At 40.6% G+C, this 14,134-nt stretch overlaps 1 protein-coding gene across 6 annotated transcripts in view; it reads left to right on the forward strand.

Annotated features, from left to right (window-relative positions):
* atp8a1 (ATPase phospholipid transporting 8A1) overlaps positions 1 to 14,134 on the forward strand; it is a 112,110-nt gene that overhangs the window by 93,482 nt on the left and 4,494 nt on the right. For all 6 annotated transcript variants that reach the window (XM_005467350.4, XM_005467352.4, XM_005467355.4 and 3 more), the window contains 6 exons: positions 76 to 137; positions 294 to 350; positions 655 to 762; positions 9,630 to 9,718; positions 10,086 to 10,178; positions 12,160 to 12,251. In XM_005467350.4, the coding sequence (XP_005467407.1) occupies positions 76 to 137; positions 294 to 350; positions 655 to 762; positions 9,630 to 9,718; positions 10,086 to 10,178; positions 12,160 to 12,251 (501 nt within the window). The remainder of the gene's footprint in view (positions 1 to 75; positions 138 to 293; positions 351 to 654; positions 763 to 9,629; positions 9,719 to 10,085; positions 10,179 to 12,159; positions 12,252 to 14,134) is intronic.

Consider the following 14,134-nt stretch of genomic DNA (forward strand, 5'->3'; position numbering starts at 1 on the left):
AAGTATTACCCTATGTGAAACCTAAGAGCTGAAGAAGGACAGCTTAAAAGCCTCTGCTGCTGATTCCCTTCACAGATACAGTTTTTGGCAATGGAAGAACTCCGGACTATCTCCTCTTAGGCAACATGGTTTACACGGTAAGTGCACCGGTCTTCTTCCCTGGCAGTGTTCTTCTTTTCAATTGTCCGATGATCTTTTCCAGTAAAATGCTTTCTTATTGCGAATTCAGGTATGTGTGATGAACTTCACATGATCCTCTTTGCTGAACGAACATGTGTTTTGTGTCTCCGCAGTTTGTCGTCATCACAGTTTGTCTTAAAGCCGGCCTTGAAACCTCGTCTTGGACCATGGTAAGATGAGTCCTCTCTTCTCTTTTGCTATGCTTCTGTTATCTCTTTTCACTTTTATGTGGCCGCTGATACCTGTGACAAATTTTACATCCTCTTCTTATCGCTAAATCCCTTTATGGTATGTTCTCGCTAGGCTTGTAAATGTAAACCAAGTGAAATGTATGGTACCTCTTTTAAGTTACCAGAGAGCATTCAGTGTTTTAAGCCCAAGGAAGCGTGATTAAAATGGCTCGAGTAAATTGTAGCAGTGCTCAAATCACAAAACCTTTTGTGATACTTACTGTCCTCTGGTTGCTCCTAACAGTTCAGTCACATCGCCATCTGGGGAAGCATCGGCCTGTGGGTGGTGTTTTTCGCTATCTATTCCTCCCTGTGGCCCCTCATCCCTCTGGCACCTGACATGTCAGGCGAGGTAAACACACATGCCGGCATGCACGCATACACATGCTTCCCCCAGTCCCAAAAGAAACTGCGGATATAATTATCTATTATAGACACATCTGTAGCTCCTTATAATTCATTTTCTGTAGAAAGGAGCTGGTGGGAAAACCTTAGAAAAGATCTTTGTAAGTAGAGCCAGAGGAGTGTAAACTGTCAGACCTCTGGCTTGTGTTGCCTAATGACTTAATTGGGCCAATTTGCCCTGTGTTTGTGTTAAAATTTCTCCCTCAGCTCTGAGTATCCACAGGTGAAACTAAAACAGTGAGGCAGTCTAGAAGCTAAGCAAAGAGAGATACGGGTGACTGATAGCCTAAAAATGTACCCAACAATCATTCAACCCCTTAAACATCGATCAGATCCGTCCTATTATCCTTTCCCTCATTTTCTTTTGTGTTGGATGCTCATATTGAACATCACTATGAGGCTAAGGCTTAAGGCTCTTTAGCCATCAGGTTTCATTCAGTGTTTCTCTGCTCTTGGATATCAAAGATGTCAAAGAGCTCTGGCTGTGGTTTCAGCAGATACACCTGCTGTTAAAACTTCTGTTTATGTGGGGCAACAACTTGGAAGGAAGTTGTGTTAAAGACAGAGGAGATAAAATTGCTTTTTGTCAGGCAGAGAAAGAAATGAGGGACTACACCAAGGCCCAGAAAAGTTTTAACTATTCAAATATTTTGTTTACTTTTTTCCTTTTAGGACCCGGTATTTACATGTGAATGTAACTAATGTAACTGTCACCACAGGTGGTTAATGGGAACCTATTAAACAGGTGAAATTTCCCAGTACATTCTGGGCAGGAGACTGAGGCATCTTTTCATTGCGTAACAATAACACGGCAGGAAACCATTCAAAGAAAAGAGCGGCCTGCAGCAGAGGAAAATAACATCTTACAATAAATGTTGTCTTTGCAGAGGCGCTGTGTGTAGAGATCCCTCTACAATTCACCTAATATGAAACTATTCCTTAAAAACAAAAGTGGGTTTTAGTCTTGTTGACAAGGAAGAAAAACTTGGGGTTTTATTACTTAAACAAAACTTTATTAGTCCTGTGTGCCCAATTTGAGATGAATACTTTATGCATCTGAGGCCTCAGCTAACATGTAAAATGTAACACATTTCATCACTGTTTGATTATTTGTGGGCATTTCAGACCACTGAAATTTTAAATGTAGAAATAAAAGAAAGAAAAATGGCTTGTGAAACTCAGTCCGGGTATATTTTATGTGGACATCTCTGAGTTAGTGGATTAAAATCCTCTGAACATATTGTCTCATAATAAACAGCTACAGTGTAGTGCCTTATGTGAAGCTGAATTTAAATAGAAGTGAAAAATATCTGTGCACAGTTATATTTTGGTAAATTACCACGAACTTCAGAAACGGCAGGCTGCGTCTGCCTGAGGAGAAAAGCCTTATTTTTTGTTTCTCAGATTGAGAATTTGGTCTTTTTTTCATATATTATTGCTCAGTAAATTATTATTTTTGGAAAGAGTTTGACATTTAATTAAATGGCGAAAATGAGTAACGTCTGTTAGATATAATAATACAGCCAACAGACAGTTGGCTCAGTCTAGCAATAAGACTGGTTGCAGGCTGCAGTTTTGTTTGCCAGTAACAGAATCCACCTACTAGCACCTATAAAGCTCACTGATTAACACAATATGTCCTGTTTGTTTAATCAGTATAAAATCCAAACACGTCTCTGTTTTTTTACAGAGGGTACGTGCTTAATGTTATGTTGGCTCACAGAGCAATAATCCTGCACATATGAAAGCAGTAAAATATTATTTTTACACTTTGCTTTTTGTACAGATCAAACAAATGAGATATAGCATGTTAAGTGGTGATTTTTGGATAGCCCCTGCTTCCAGTCTCTATATTTAGCTAGATTAACCACCAGCTTGTGTACATTCATGTATACCACAGAGATATAAGAATGGTATCAATCTTCTCTTCAAACATTCTGCCAGAAAGCGAGTAAGTATTTTTCCCAAAATGTCACGCAATCCCTATAAGAGCTACAATTTTGAGTCAAATGTCCTTCATCTCTGATCAGTTCTGCTGGATAGATGATTGCAGTTTTTGCTTTTGGAAAGGAAGATCTCTGTGGCAGATTTTCTTTGTTAACCTTTGGACTGAAGAAAGAATTTTTATGTTGCATCTAGTTGCATGTAGTATTCTCATCTGACAGAGGTTTTACCACTGCAACAGTATGTTTGGCGTACTATAAGTCCACATGCTTTGGGTACTTGTTTGTGCGTGACACTGTAAATAACATAAGTAGGTACACATGTACAGAAATGCTGACTGCTTTACCCTCACTGGGCTAAGTGTACTACTCACTCAGTAGTACAAACACACACACAAAAACACACACAGAGGGAGTAGGTATATTAGCTTAATTCTATCCCCTGTCTGTGAAGCCTGCTGCTTTCATCCATACCCTGCAGCACTTGACTGAAGACAGTAATGGTGTCCTCTGGGTAGTGGGTAACTCTATGCCCAGCCCTAACTCAGGGATGCCAGTATATCATCAGACAGGGACACATCTCTGAAACTCGAGAAGGAATCAGAGACACAGTCACCACTTCCAAGACCTTGTAGCCTCTGAAGAGTAGGATTATTCACAACCCTGATGAAGCCCCGCATATTTCACCATAGCCTCCCTAATGTGTACTTGAATGTAAAAAGAAGAAGAAAAAAAAGCGTTCTCTGTCCTTTATATCTACTTTCTTTTATGCTCTCGGCTTTTTCCTGCGTTCTCCTTTTGTTCACCCCACCCCATCTCTGCCAGCTGAAAAACTGCCCGAGGGCCTACAGCATAACAGACACCAGAACTCCCTTCCACTCCTGCCTCTGCTCTCACACACAACCCAGCTCACCACCTTTAACATGTTAAGCAGCACTCGGCTTCACAAGAACCCATTCATCAATGTCAGGCAAAATATTCTTTGGACGTACGACCGGGCAGGTGCCGGATCAATCGTCCAAACACCCTGAAACAGCTCGTATGGTTTTCACTGGTACTCCCTGAGAATGGCTTTGTCCCAAATGATCACCTCACAGAAGTCTGAAACAAATATCAAAAGAAAATGTCAGATTATTCTGTTCAGGCGGCGTAATCTGCCACACTAAGCGGCTTAGCTGCACCTCAGGAGATGTCTCATGCACACTCTGTCGCGCTGACCTGTTGCCTGCTGGCATGCCTGTGCTATCAACGCAGCTGTCTCCCCGCACAGTTTATCCCTCTCTCTCTGCTCACTTTTCACACACACCTGTGCTATTTTCCAATTTCTGCTGCAAGTTTCAGCGAAGCATCTATCACTCAGTCAGACTCAAGTGCTTGTCATCAGCATATGGATTTTACACTGCAACGGATTCTTCACAGCTTCTGCTCAGAGATAAGATTCTTTTTTTTCAAAGAGGAATAGCTTTGCAAAGACGTTTGTTGATGCGTAGCAGGCCAGGAATACACCGGGCTTTCTGTGACAGCCTCTGTGAAATGCACAAGAATGAAAACAATTTTTAGAGAAACAGATCAGCTTAGTGATTAGTATGAATGGTTTTTATTCAGGACTGCTTTTATTTAGTTTAACTTTAGTTAAGAGTTTGGCAATTGAAACTCTTCTAACAAACCATTTAATCTACATCGCTCCTGTCTTCAGTCGTCTGTTAGCCACTTTATTCCTCCTCAGAGTATGCCTCCTGAAATGTCTGCTCTATTTTGAAGCAGTGAAGCAACTTGTAAACAGAAAATATTAATGCAATAATGGAGGAAAATGGAAGAGCTTCAAGAGTTCAAGCTATCAGTAAATGTGAATCAGTGTCATTTATCTAAACTATGCTCCATAAAATGCGCATCACAGTGCTGCGTGCCTCACAGCAAGAAGGTCGTGGGTTTGAATTGGGAACTTTCTTCGGATTTGTCTGCGTGGGATCTCTCTGGGTACCAAACACATTCACTTTAGGTCAAATTGGTGACTCTAAATTGGCCATAGGTGTGAATGTGTCAGTGGTTGTCTGATACTCTGTGGTAACACTGCAATAGATTTGCCGTCTCTGTGGTAGACTCGACAGCTGTGAATCTGATAAGTGGGAGAAAATGGATGGTTGGATGTCATATTAAAAACACAAACATGGATTTTCTAAAACATTCAGTTATTTATTTTTAGTAGCTTTAAAAAGTGCTTACCGCTTTCATAAACGACAGCACCAGTGACTTGGCATATTTTACTCTATCATTGTATTTTGGGCTTTATGCATTTGAACTTGCAGGGAATCACTCATATCTGCTTATTTCAGCATAGGGTGGAGGAAAAAACCTACCTCAGCGAAAGCTGAAACCTGTCTCAAACCGCTAATCCATCATCTGTCATATTTAGCTTTCAGTTACAGTTGTTTATTATTGTTTGTAGCATACCTGAAAAGGAATTTAAGATTTGAGTGTTCACTGCCAAATTACCTCCAAATGCCAAAAGTGCTGCCCGTGATGAATGCTCTTGTCTGTGAAATAAAAGTCCTAATGAGCTTTTCTTTACAAAGCAAACACACAGCAGTGCAAGGAAACATGACAGGTTATCAGATCTGCAAAGTCTGTTCACAGATTAGTTATTGTCACAATCCCCAAAACCTGTCCTATAATTGTTATAGCTTCCTGACTATTTAACTTTTTTGAAATATTAGAAATATTATTCCACATCGTTGAGGTTGACTTTGTCCCTTAATTCTTATAATCCTCCTTCAAGACTGAAGAGTGTTCTTGTCTAATGATTGACAAGCACCACAACACACATTTAGTGTAATTACCAAATTAAATGTACAGTAAGAGTAAAGAGAACAGTTTATTATTAATGCCACATGTGGAGTTGGCTGTGAGACTGCTGACTTGTGTTTATAGAAGTCATAAGTTATATTTCTCTGTTTTTCTTGCTGTCTTTATTAAGCAACACAAAAATAACATGGAGTCGATGAAAAATACAACAGAGGAAGTTGTTTGTTTTCCATATTCTGCATTTTTTGGGTGGGTGTGTGTCTCTGCTGATGACATATGTAGAAGTAGTGGACTTTTCTTGTCTTACTAAGGCTCCCTGTTCGCCGTTTTATTGGCTTTGTTTGCCATTTTTTGCTTTTCATACCCTTCTGTTATCTGATTGCTAGCTATGCTTCCATAACAAGTCTGAACTTTGTATTTGCACAAGAAAGGCCGCTGAGGGTTGAAACCACACTTGGCCAAATATATACTTTCATCTTCAATTTCCCTTCTCTCCTTGAAGCCGACATGTACAGTGTTGTCCGGTCAAGCCAGTTGAGGGAAAAAACATAGATGCAGACTGAAGTCGAAGACAGGATGTAGCATATTAGTCTAACCCGTCTCCTCTCAGCCTACCTAAAAGCAAGCAAAAAAGAAAAAGTTAAACACAGAAGCTCTGTGTACTCAAACAGCCACTGTCTGAATATTAGCATCTCTTGGATGCAGCTAGTAAGTGTTATGAAGTTGCCTTTTCACAGTCTTGTTTGCAGAATCCAGAGCATATCTTGGGCCTGTGGAGTGAATAGTGGAGCAGTGGACAATCTCAGCTCACATTTACCATTACAATGGCAGGAATTAGCATAATTCAAGCTGCTGAGACTATGGGCTTTCTTAGGCATGAGCAGCCAGGTGCTCATGCCTAGGATCAAGGATCAAGTCTTCCTGGAAAAACAGCCTAAAATACTTTTGAGTTTTCCCTTGAAGCTTTTTTCTGAAGTTAAAGGATTTACGTCTTTCAATAAAGTTACATTTTTGATGTTTTGTATGTTTAAACTTTTATTTAAACCAGGTAGATTTGCAGATCACAAATTACTTTCTTTCCTGGAACTTCTTTATTCAGATTCCACCTTGATAAACAGACACAGATCTGATTTTGTTCACTGGCCCCTGATCAGCTTTTTAGGGGCAGATTTTTACCTGCTTTTTACTATTCATCACACTGGTTTTGCATGATGCACAGTCCAAAATAATCCTTAATTATGTTGTAATGGGCGTTAATACAGCCCCTCAAACAAGCTGCTTTGTCTCCTCTGCTGAAGGACACCCTTCAGTCAAGTTTGTTTTGATTTGCTGCCCGTTATAAACAGGTGATCAACATTGTCCAAAAGTAGGAAAAAACAGCGTTTTAATTCTCTGGCTACTTCTCTTACCGCCACACCGTCACCAAATTGTCACATTTGGATTCAGTAGAAATGCTGATTAGCACAGTGTGAGAAAGTTAGGATGACCATCTCATTGCGACTGGTGCAACAACCAATTTCTAACCCACTATTAGGAATGCAGCATGAAGTTATCAACCCAACACTGGCGCCATTGCTGAAACGAAAACAGACCCAAATAGATTTCATGGACTAGAGGTAATACATGCAAAATATATATATTTTTGCGCTGTTTCAGCAGACACACTGTTGTATGATTGCTCTATTACCATGACTGGACCACAAGGACAAACCTAAAAAGAAATAGCTGAGGAAATGCAAACGCGCCTCGTAGCATACGATTCACTGCATATTTATCATATAAGGCTGAATACCTCAAACCAAGTTTGACACAGTGTGGCTCAAAGTAAATAACAGCAGTGTTTGCACTGCTCAGCATTTTGTGTGTCAACATATGTGTGTGTATGATTGCTTCTGTGTGTCTAGTCTGGCGTTTAGTCTGTCTGCGTGTGGGTGTGTGGCCACGAGGGGGTCAATGCCTGTCAAAACACACCCTTCCATGCCAGCGGACACTACTGTCTGTCCAGCCAGACAAGTTTATTAGTTTGTCCTAAAAATACAGCCCCGCTCCCCGGACCTCTCTCACCCTGTCCAGCTCCCCGGGGGCCCCTGGAATGAGACATTGCTAGCATCTACCAACTCTGATGGCCCTGCTTGTAGTATTGGAGCCTTTCCAGATGCCTGAAGGCAAACATTTGTTGTTTGCAACTGGTCAGATCCGTTTGGATTTTTAAAATTTGGTGTAAAAATAATGAACTGAGAATGATTAATGCTGTTTGTTTAGGTCTGGCATTGCTATGTTGCTTTCCCAGAATGCAGTAAAAGTTATTATATCAAATGTCATTATCAGAATAATTGAATTTTAGGGTAAACTTGAGATTGGAAGCATCAGGCCTTTGTATGTATACGTTGCTCAGAGTTAAATACGGAGGAGTATAAATATTATTCGGTTTGAGAAAGAATAAGGTGGTTTACTTTTTAAGCTCCTTGATTTAATAGCTGAAAAAGTCTCAGGACAGCTTAAACACCCCCATCAAAATGCACGATACAGCGGATGAAAACAAAAATAATTAAACTGACTTAACACAAAAAAAACGGTAAATGTTTCCACCGGCGGTGTGTAATTTCAAAATTGATGTGAAAATATCTCGTGCTTCACAGCAATTTTCCCTCATCTTGCGCACTTTCAGCCTCCAGGTGACACAGAAAAGCTCTATTCATCCGTGTCCCATCTCAAACTGTAGGGGAAAAAAAACATTTTTGATTTCCTGTCATTTGGGGTTTCCTCTCCCCCAGTGTTTTGTCAGACATCAAAGTCAATTTGCAGGTAATGGCGAACAGATTAGCTAATTTGAGCAAACCTGAGCGCTTTGATAGTTCTGACACTGATCGGTGTGTATGTGTGTGTATGTGTGTGTGCGTGCCTGTGCATCCTAAGGGCCATGTCTGTGTCATGTTACAGGAAGGACACTGTCGAGGGGCCTTAGCAGTTTAAACAAGCGGCGCATTACAATGCAAGGACCGCCAGTTTTGCAGTTTGACATGTAATGACAGATAGTTTCACTGCAGTGGGCCAAAGCAAACATCATCCTCACACTCATAGCTTAAAGGTTGTTGCCCCCCACCAGAACGACCCACTGCCTCCCCGGGACCCTGGACACAAAAAGTAACCCCATTACTCAAACATGAACATTTCCAACTTACTGTGTTTAAATGTCATTTGAAGGAGTTATGTGAAAACGGAGGGAATGATCTCTGTCTGAACTTTTATTCAACTCAAAATTTATGATATGTTGGAGACAATGAACCTTTTTTTTTTTGCATGTAATGGGGATTTCACATAATTGTCTGACATTAAGGCCAAACAGTTAATCAAGACAACTATTTGCAAATTATTCTACAATAACAACGACTGTTCGTGCAGCTGTACAAGAAACACATAAAATTAGAAGTGAGCCAAACATTATAAACTAGCTTTCGGTAACCCATTTAAAGCCACTGAAAAAGACATTTTTTAACTGCTTTTGGTTTTCTGGAGTGATAAACTGCCAACATTAGTGACTGGAATCCAACATTAAACCTGAACTCACATAATTACATACATTACACTTCATCAACACTCACTTAGATTGAGTGGCTGCTGCAGTCAACGCACCTCAGAAGGTGTTTCTGTGTCTGCACTGACGCACCGACGGGAGCTCTCAGCACAGCACACATCTGAGCTGTTTTCCTTTGAAAGAGATACCGCTGTCTAAATAGATCACAGGTACTTCCTCCACCCTGAAGGACAGGGAGGAGGTGGAGGTGGAGGGGGATCCAAACAAAAACATGGTATCATTTAGTCATGGAGGATTAACACACACTGAGTAGGTTATTTAGACCCATCTTCTCTCTGTTTCCACAATAAAACCGTGTGTTTTGGGTTGCTGTTGTTATGTATGTGTTTCGATATGTGGCGCTGTAGAGGATGGTAGTGGTTGTGGAGCTCTTGTCTTTCTATCTATCTGATTAGGAGCTATTTTGTCTACTGTGACCTGAGAATAAGTGTGTGTGTGTGTGTGTGTGTGTGTGTGTGTGTGTGTGTGTGGCAGGCGGACATGATGTTCAATTCAGGAGTCTTCTGGATGGGCCTGTTCTTCATCCCAGTCACCTCGCTGATTTTCGACGTGGCCTACAAAGTGTGAGTCTTCTCCCCGCTCTCCTCACTCATCATCGCTCTAATGCACATCCAGTTCAGGAAATTCCTGCAGAATCTCTCATATCTCCTGCAGAAATTCCCGCCCAAGTTTTTGTCCAGACTTCCAAACAATTCTAGCGTTTCCATTCTGGAAGTCGAAATATTTCGTTTCTGGTCTGGTTGACATCGGCCTGTTGCAGATTCGAGGTGTCAGGAGCAATTTGTAAAGTCAGGGTTTTTATATTTTCTGATTTACTCCGAGCAGCTTGAATTGGTCGAACTGGTTTTAAATATCAGCCTGTGGAGGTTCAGTCGTGTTCAGACATCTGCTATATGATTCTGGTTTTATAAACCTTTGTTTCATTTACAGTGTGAAGAAGGCATGCTTTAAGACCCTGGTGGATGAGGTGCAGGAGCTGGAGGCGCTATCTAAAGACCCTGGAGCAGTAGTGCATGGAAAGAGGTACTGTTACACCACATTACCGCTCCTCCACTCTTGCATTTACAGCATGATTTTGTCTGAAAGTAGATCAAATTTATGTTTAATAAAAACTAGATGAAAATTTATGTCCCTACAAAAACATTAAGCAGTGAAAAAAGGTGATAAAATCTGTGTAATATTATAATAGTTTAAAAAAAAAAAACTTTTTCTCTATTAAAGTGTTTGTTGTGTTTGTATGTGAAGCGAATAAATTGTGGATTATCATTCTCTTTACTGTGCATGTACCCACACATGTAGGAAGATTTACAGTCTTTGCTCGAGATAGATAAAGTGCTCAGCAGCACTTGTTTTTGATTTGTTTTTATATCTACATATCTTTCTTTGTACCTTGTAATCTTGGAGTCATTAGACATCCGAGAACATTTATCAAATTATCTAAATAATGACACTCGTAATTGTCAGGTTGTAATTCTCACTGGCAATGTCAGATTTTGGCAATTGATAATAAAGAAGTGCCTAAAACCAAGTGAAATGAATGTCTGGCACTAGCCAAAGTCAGTTGCTTCTCCAATCAATACCATATGACGCGAAAACAACAATACCTTCAAGTGCCAAAAACCAAAATTTCTGTCCTAAAATGACTTTATTTGGTTTGTTGAGTGAGTACAGAGCGTTCAAGAAGGTAAAATACTTTGCACTTTGGATCATCAACAATTGCATCTTTGCATTGTTGCTTTTGTGCAACACAATACCTTGTGTTATTTATGTCGTGAAAGAAAATGGGCAGCAAATTTTGCATTCCAGCGGTTAAACATTACAAGTAGGAATATGTATGAAATACTCTGTCATCAAATTTGCAACTTTGTTTTGATATAAGCGATTAGTCTTTCTTTATTAGCGGATAAAATAACCAGATAACAGCCTTTGTTTTAGCTCATCTATCATATATAAATGACAGATTGATGTTCTTTGTAACATCGATGCAACTCCTATGAAATCAAATCCTGGGTTAAAGCACTCTTCATTGATTTATAGTGTTACTCACATGGCTCAGATTAACAGAAAGGCGAAATGACAAATTTATGTTGTCTCGGGGTGTCATATCTCCCAACGCTATCGAGACTACATAGTTAATGCCTTGGCTATTATTGTTCCTTTCACAAAATGTGAATCATTCACCAGAATTTTGAAGATTATCCTGGAGGAAGAGTCATCTCTGTCCTCCCAAATCCCTCAAAATGTCGTTAATACCCCCGGTTCTGCTGCCAGCAGTATTCCTGTGTGCAGGGAAGAAATCTTCAAATTGCTGCTAAATTGCGGGAGTTTGACTGTAATGTCAGTAATCATGTCATACGAGAGATTGTCTCGTTTTTTGGTTTTGGTTTTTTTTCCCTCCCCCCACCCAAATACTGAATGTCTCATTTTCGAGCAACGGTCCTGCTATATTAAAGCCATACATTATAGTTTGTATCAGCTGAAGCAGGTCCGCTCTGCTCTCTCTGGGGCCTGAGTCCGGCAGCAGCCAGCAACACAGAGCAGATCAGTGTGAGATCTGTAGCTGACTGAAAGTGATCCTCCTGCCTGGACGCTATCCCAGACCCAGCAAGCTGCAGACATACACACACACATCCGGATGCGTACAGAAGCAAACATATAGCGATAACCGCTCAAATATATAAATGATTTTTTGCACGTAATGCTTGTAGGCAGCCTCGTGCATGCACACGCAGACATCTGTTGTTGCAAACATTTGTTAGCTTTATAAGAATGCCTTTTGGCCAAGCTGCTGCTTCAGATATTCCTCTCACAAAATCGCTTTGTTCTTCTTTCTGCGTCTGCACAGCAATGTTTCCCTACATGGTGTTTGTACCAGCAGGTATAGCAGTTGGCAGGTCCCTGCACTCTGGAGGGGCTTGGACAGCCTTGATGTATGGGTCATTAAATCTGCCTGTGGTGCTCAGCAGGCTGCTAACACACTGAATGTTGCTCTGTGTGTGTGTAGTTTGACAGAGCGAGCCCAGCTCCTGAAGAACGTCTTCAAGAAGAGCACAGTGAGTCTGTACCGGTCTGACTCCATGCAGCAGAACCTGCTCCGTAAGTTACCTTCAAACCTTTTCTTTCTTTCATTCTTTTCTTCGTTCTTTCTCATCCTTACCCGAGCTAGCTTAGATTTATTTCCTCCCAAATATGTTCTCTTGTCAGGTAGGACAGATCGCAGTTCATAATTCCTCCTCTGACACATACTACATCTCCAGAGTGTCTTCTCTTTCGTCCATTGGGACACAGCAACACTCTACTCTTTCCACTTCTTTTCACATGTAGTGTAACCAGGTGCAGATCAGTAATCGTGCCTGCAAATGGCCCCAAAGTTCCCAATGTCTTGAATTAAACTTGTTTTCCAATTGAGTTGAACTGTGCATAATATTAAATGTCACTTCTGTTTTTTAATCATCTGAAAAGCTATTAGTGAAGTTGCCATTTAAAATGAGCTATTAGTCTGCTATTAATTTACAGATTTATGTATTCAGTTCAGTGTATTTGTTTCTCTTATGCTGGATATGAACAGTAAGTCAACATTAACATATCTATATAAATAAACTCAGCTGACGTTATTAACCGGTGGCCTGTCAGGTTAGTGTTCAGCTGATGCAACACAGTGTGCCCGTGTGCCTCAAGACTGAATTCAAATACCTGAATTATTTTTTAGCAATTTTGAAATTTTAAGGTATTGGAAAAGCTGGATAAGAGGCAGAAAACGGATGATAATGAAAAAGTACCAAAAACTGGTGTGCCAGTTTGTGAAAATTTGCGGTGACTCTCTGAGTGTGGGTTTGTGTTTTGTTCTTTGTTCTTTTCTGTCTTTTGTCTGATCAGTTTGTTTTTTGTTTGTCTCATAGGTGGGGATGAGACCGTTGTTGTGTGATACCTTTTTAAATTCATTAATCAAACCTCACCCTGTTTACATCTCCAGCCCCTCCGTAGCTTCCCGATAGACACAGCTCTTCTTCCTTTTCGTTGTGTACTTCCTGTCCTGCCCCTCGTGTGCCTTCGTGTGTCCTGAGTTAGCTCAGTAGAATGAGATAACGATGAAATGATGAAATGTTGCGCTTATTCCTCCCCCACCCCACTTTGCACTCGTCACAGCGGGTTCCTTTGAACTTTCCCGCTGGCCTCCAGGTACTGAGCGGGTCATTTGACACCTGAAGGTGAGTCAGGGATCAGAGGTCAGATGAGATCCTGTAGGAGAGTTTAGCTAGTAGTGCTGCTTTTACGCAAAGGATAAAACTTTTGGGGGAGATGTAAATTCTCATCCTGTGTTTCCTTTTTGTCACGTGATTAATTTTGACGTTGTGGGAAATGTTCTTATTTTTTTCTTAACCTTCACTTGAAGATTGCGGCAGCTCTCATATCTGTCTCTTCACTTTGTGCCTGTTGTTGACAACCATCAAGGCATTGTGCTTTTTAATTCATCTGTAAACTATTTCCAGCTGCTGCACAGTGGACGTAACCACCGTGACGCCACCCACTAGTCTCCAAAGTCCCCTGCCGAGGCCTTAATTTTGGCATTTTGGTCATTATGTTGGTTTTTGAAAAGGCAAATTGTCAGAATTGCGTTAAACACGGTCAAGTTTGAGTTTAGGGACAATTAGTGGTGAGGAGACCTAGCACAGCGCTTCACCCTCACCTCACCGTGATTTTAGATGGGTGAGTTCTATAAAGATTCACCTCCAGCACATAGTGCATCTTGAAAGTATTCACAGTGCTTCACTTGTTCCACATTTTGACATGTTCAATTCAATTCAATTCAATTCAATTCAATTTTATTTATATAGCACCAAATCACAACAAAAGTCGCCTCAATGCGCTTCATAGGTACAGAGAAAAACCCAACAATCATATGACCCCCTATGAGCAAGCACTTGTTAAAACCTTACACCAAAATGGATGGATTCATTCTTTTTTGCAGAACTTTTTAA

This window comes from Oreochromis niloticus, linkage group LG2, assembly GCF_001858045.2.
Source record: "Oreochromis niloticus isolate F11D_XX linkage group LG2, O_niloticus_UMD_NMBU, whole genome shotgun sequence".
Taxonomy (NCBI): Eukaryota; Metazoa; Chordata; class Actinopteri; order Cichliformes; family Cichlidae; genus Oreochromis; species Oreochromis niloticus.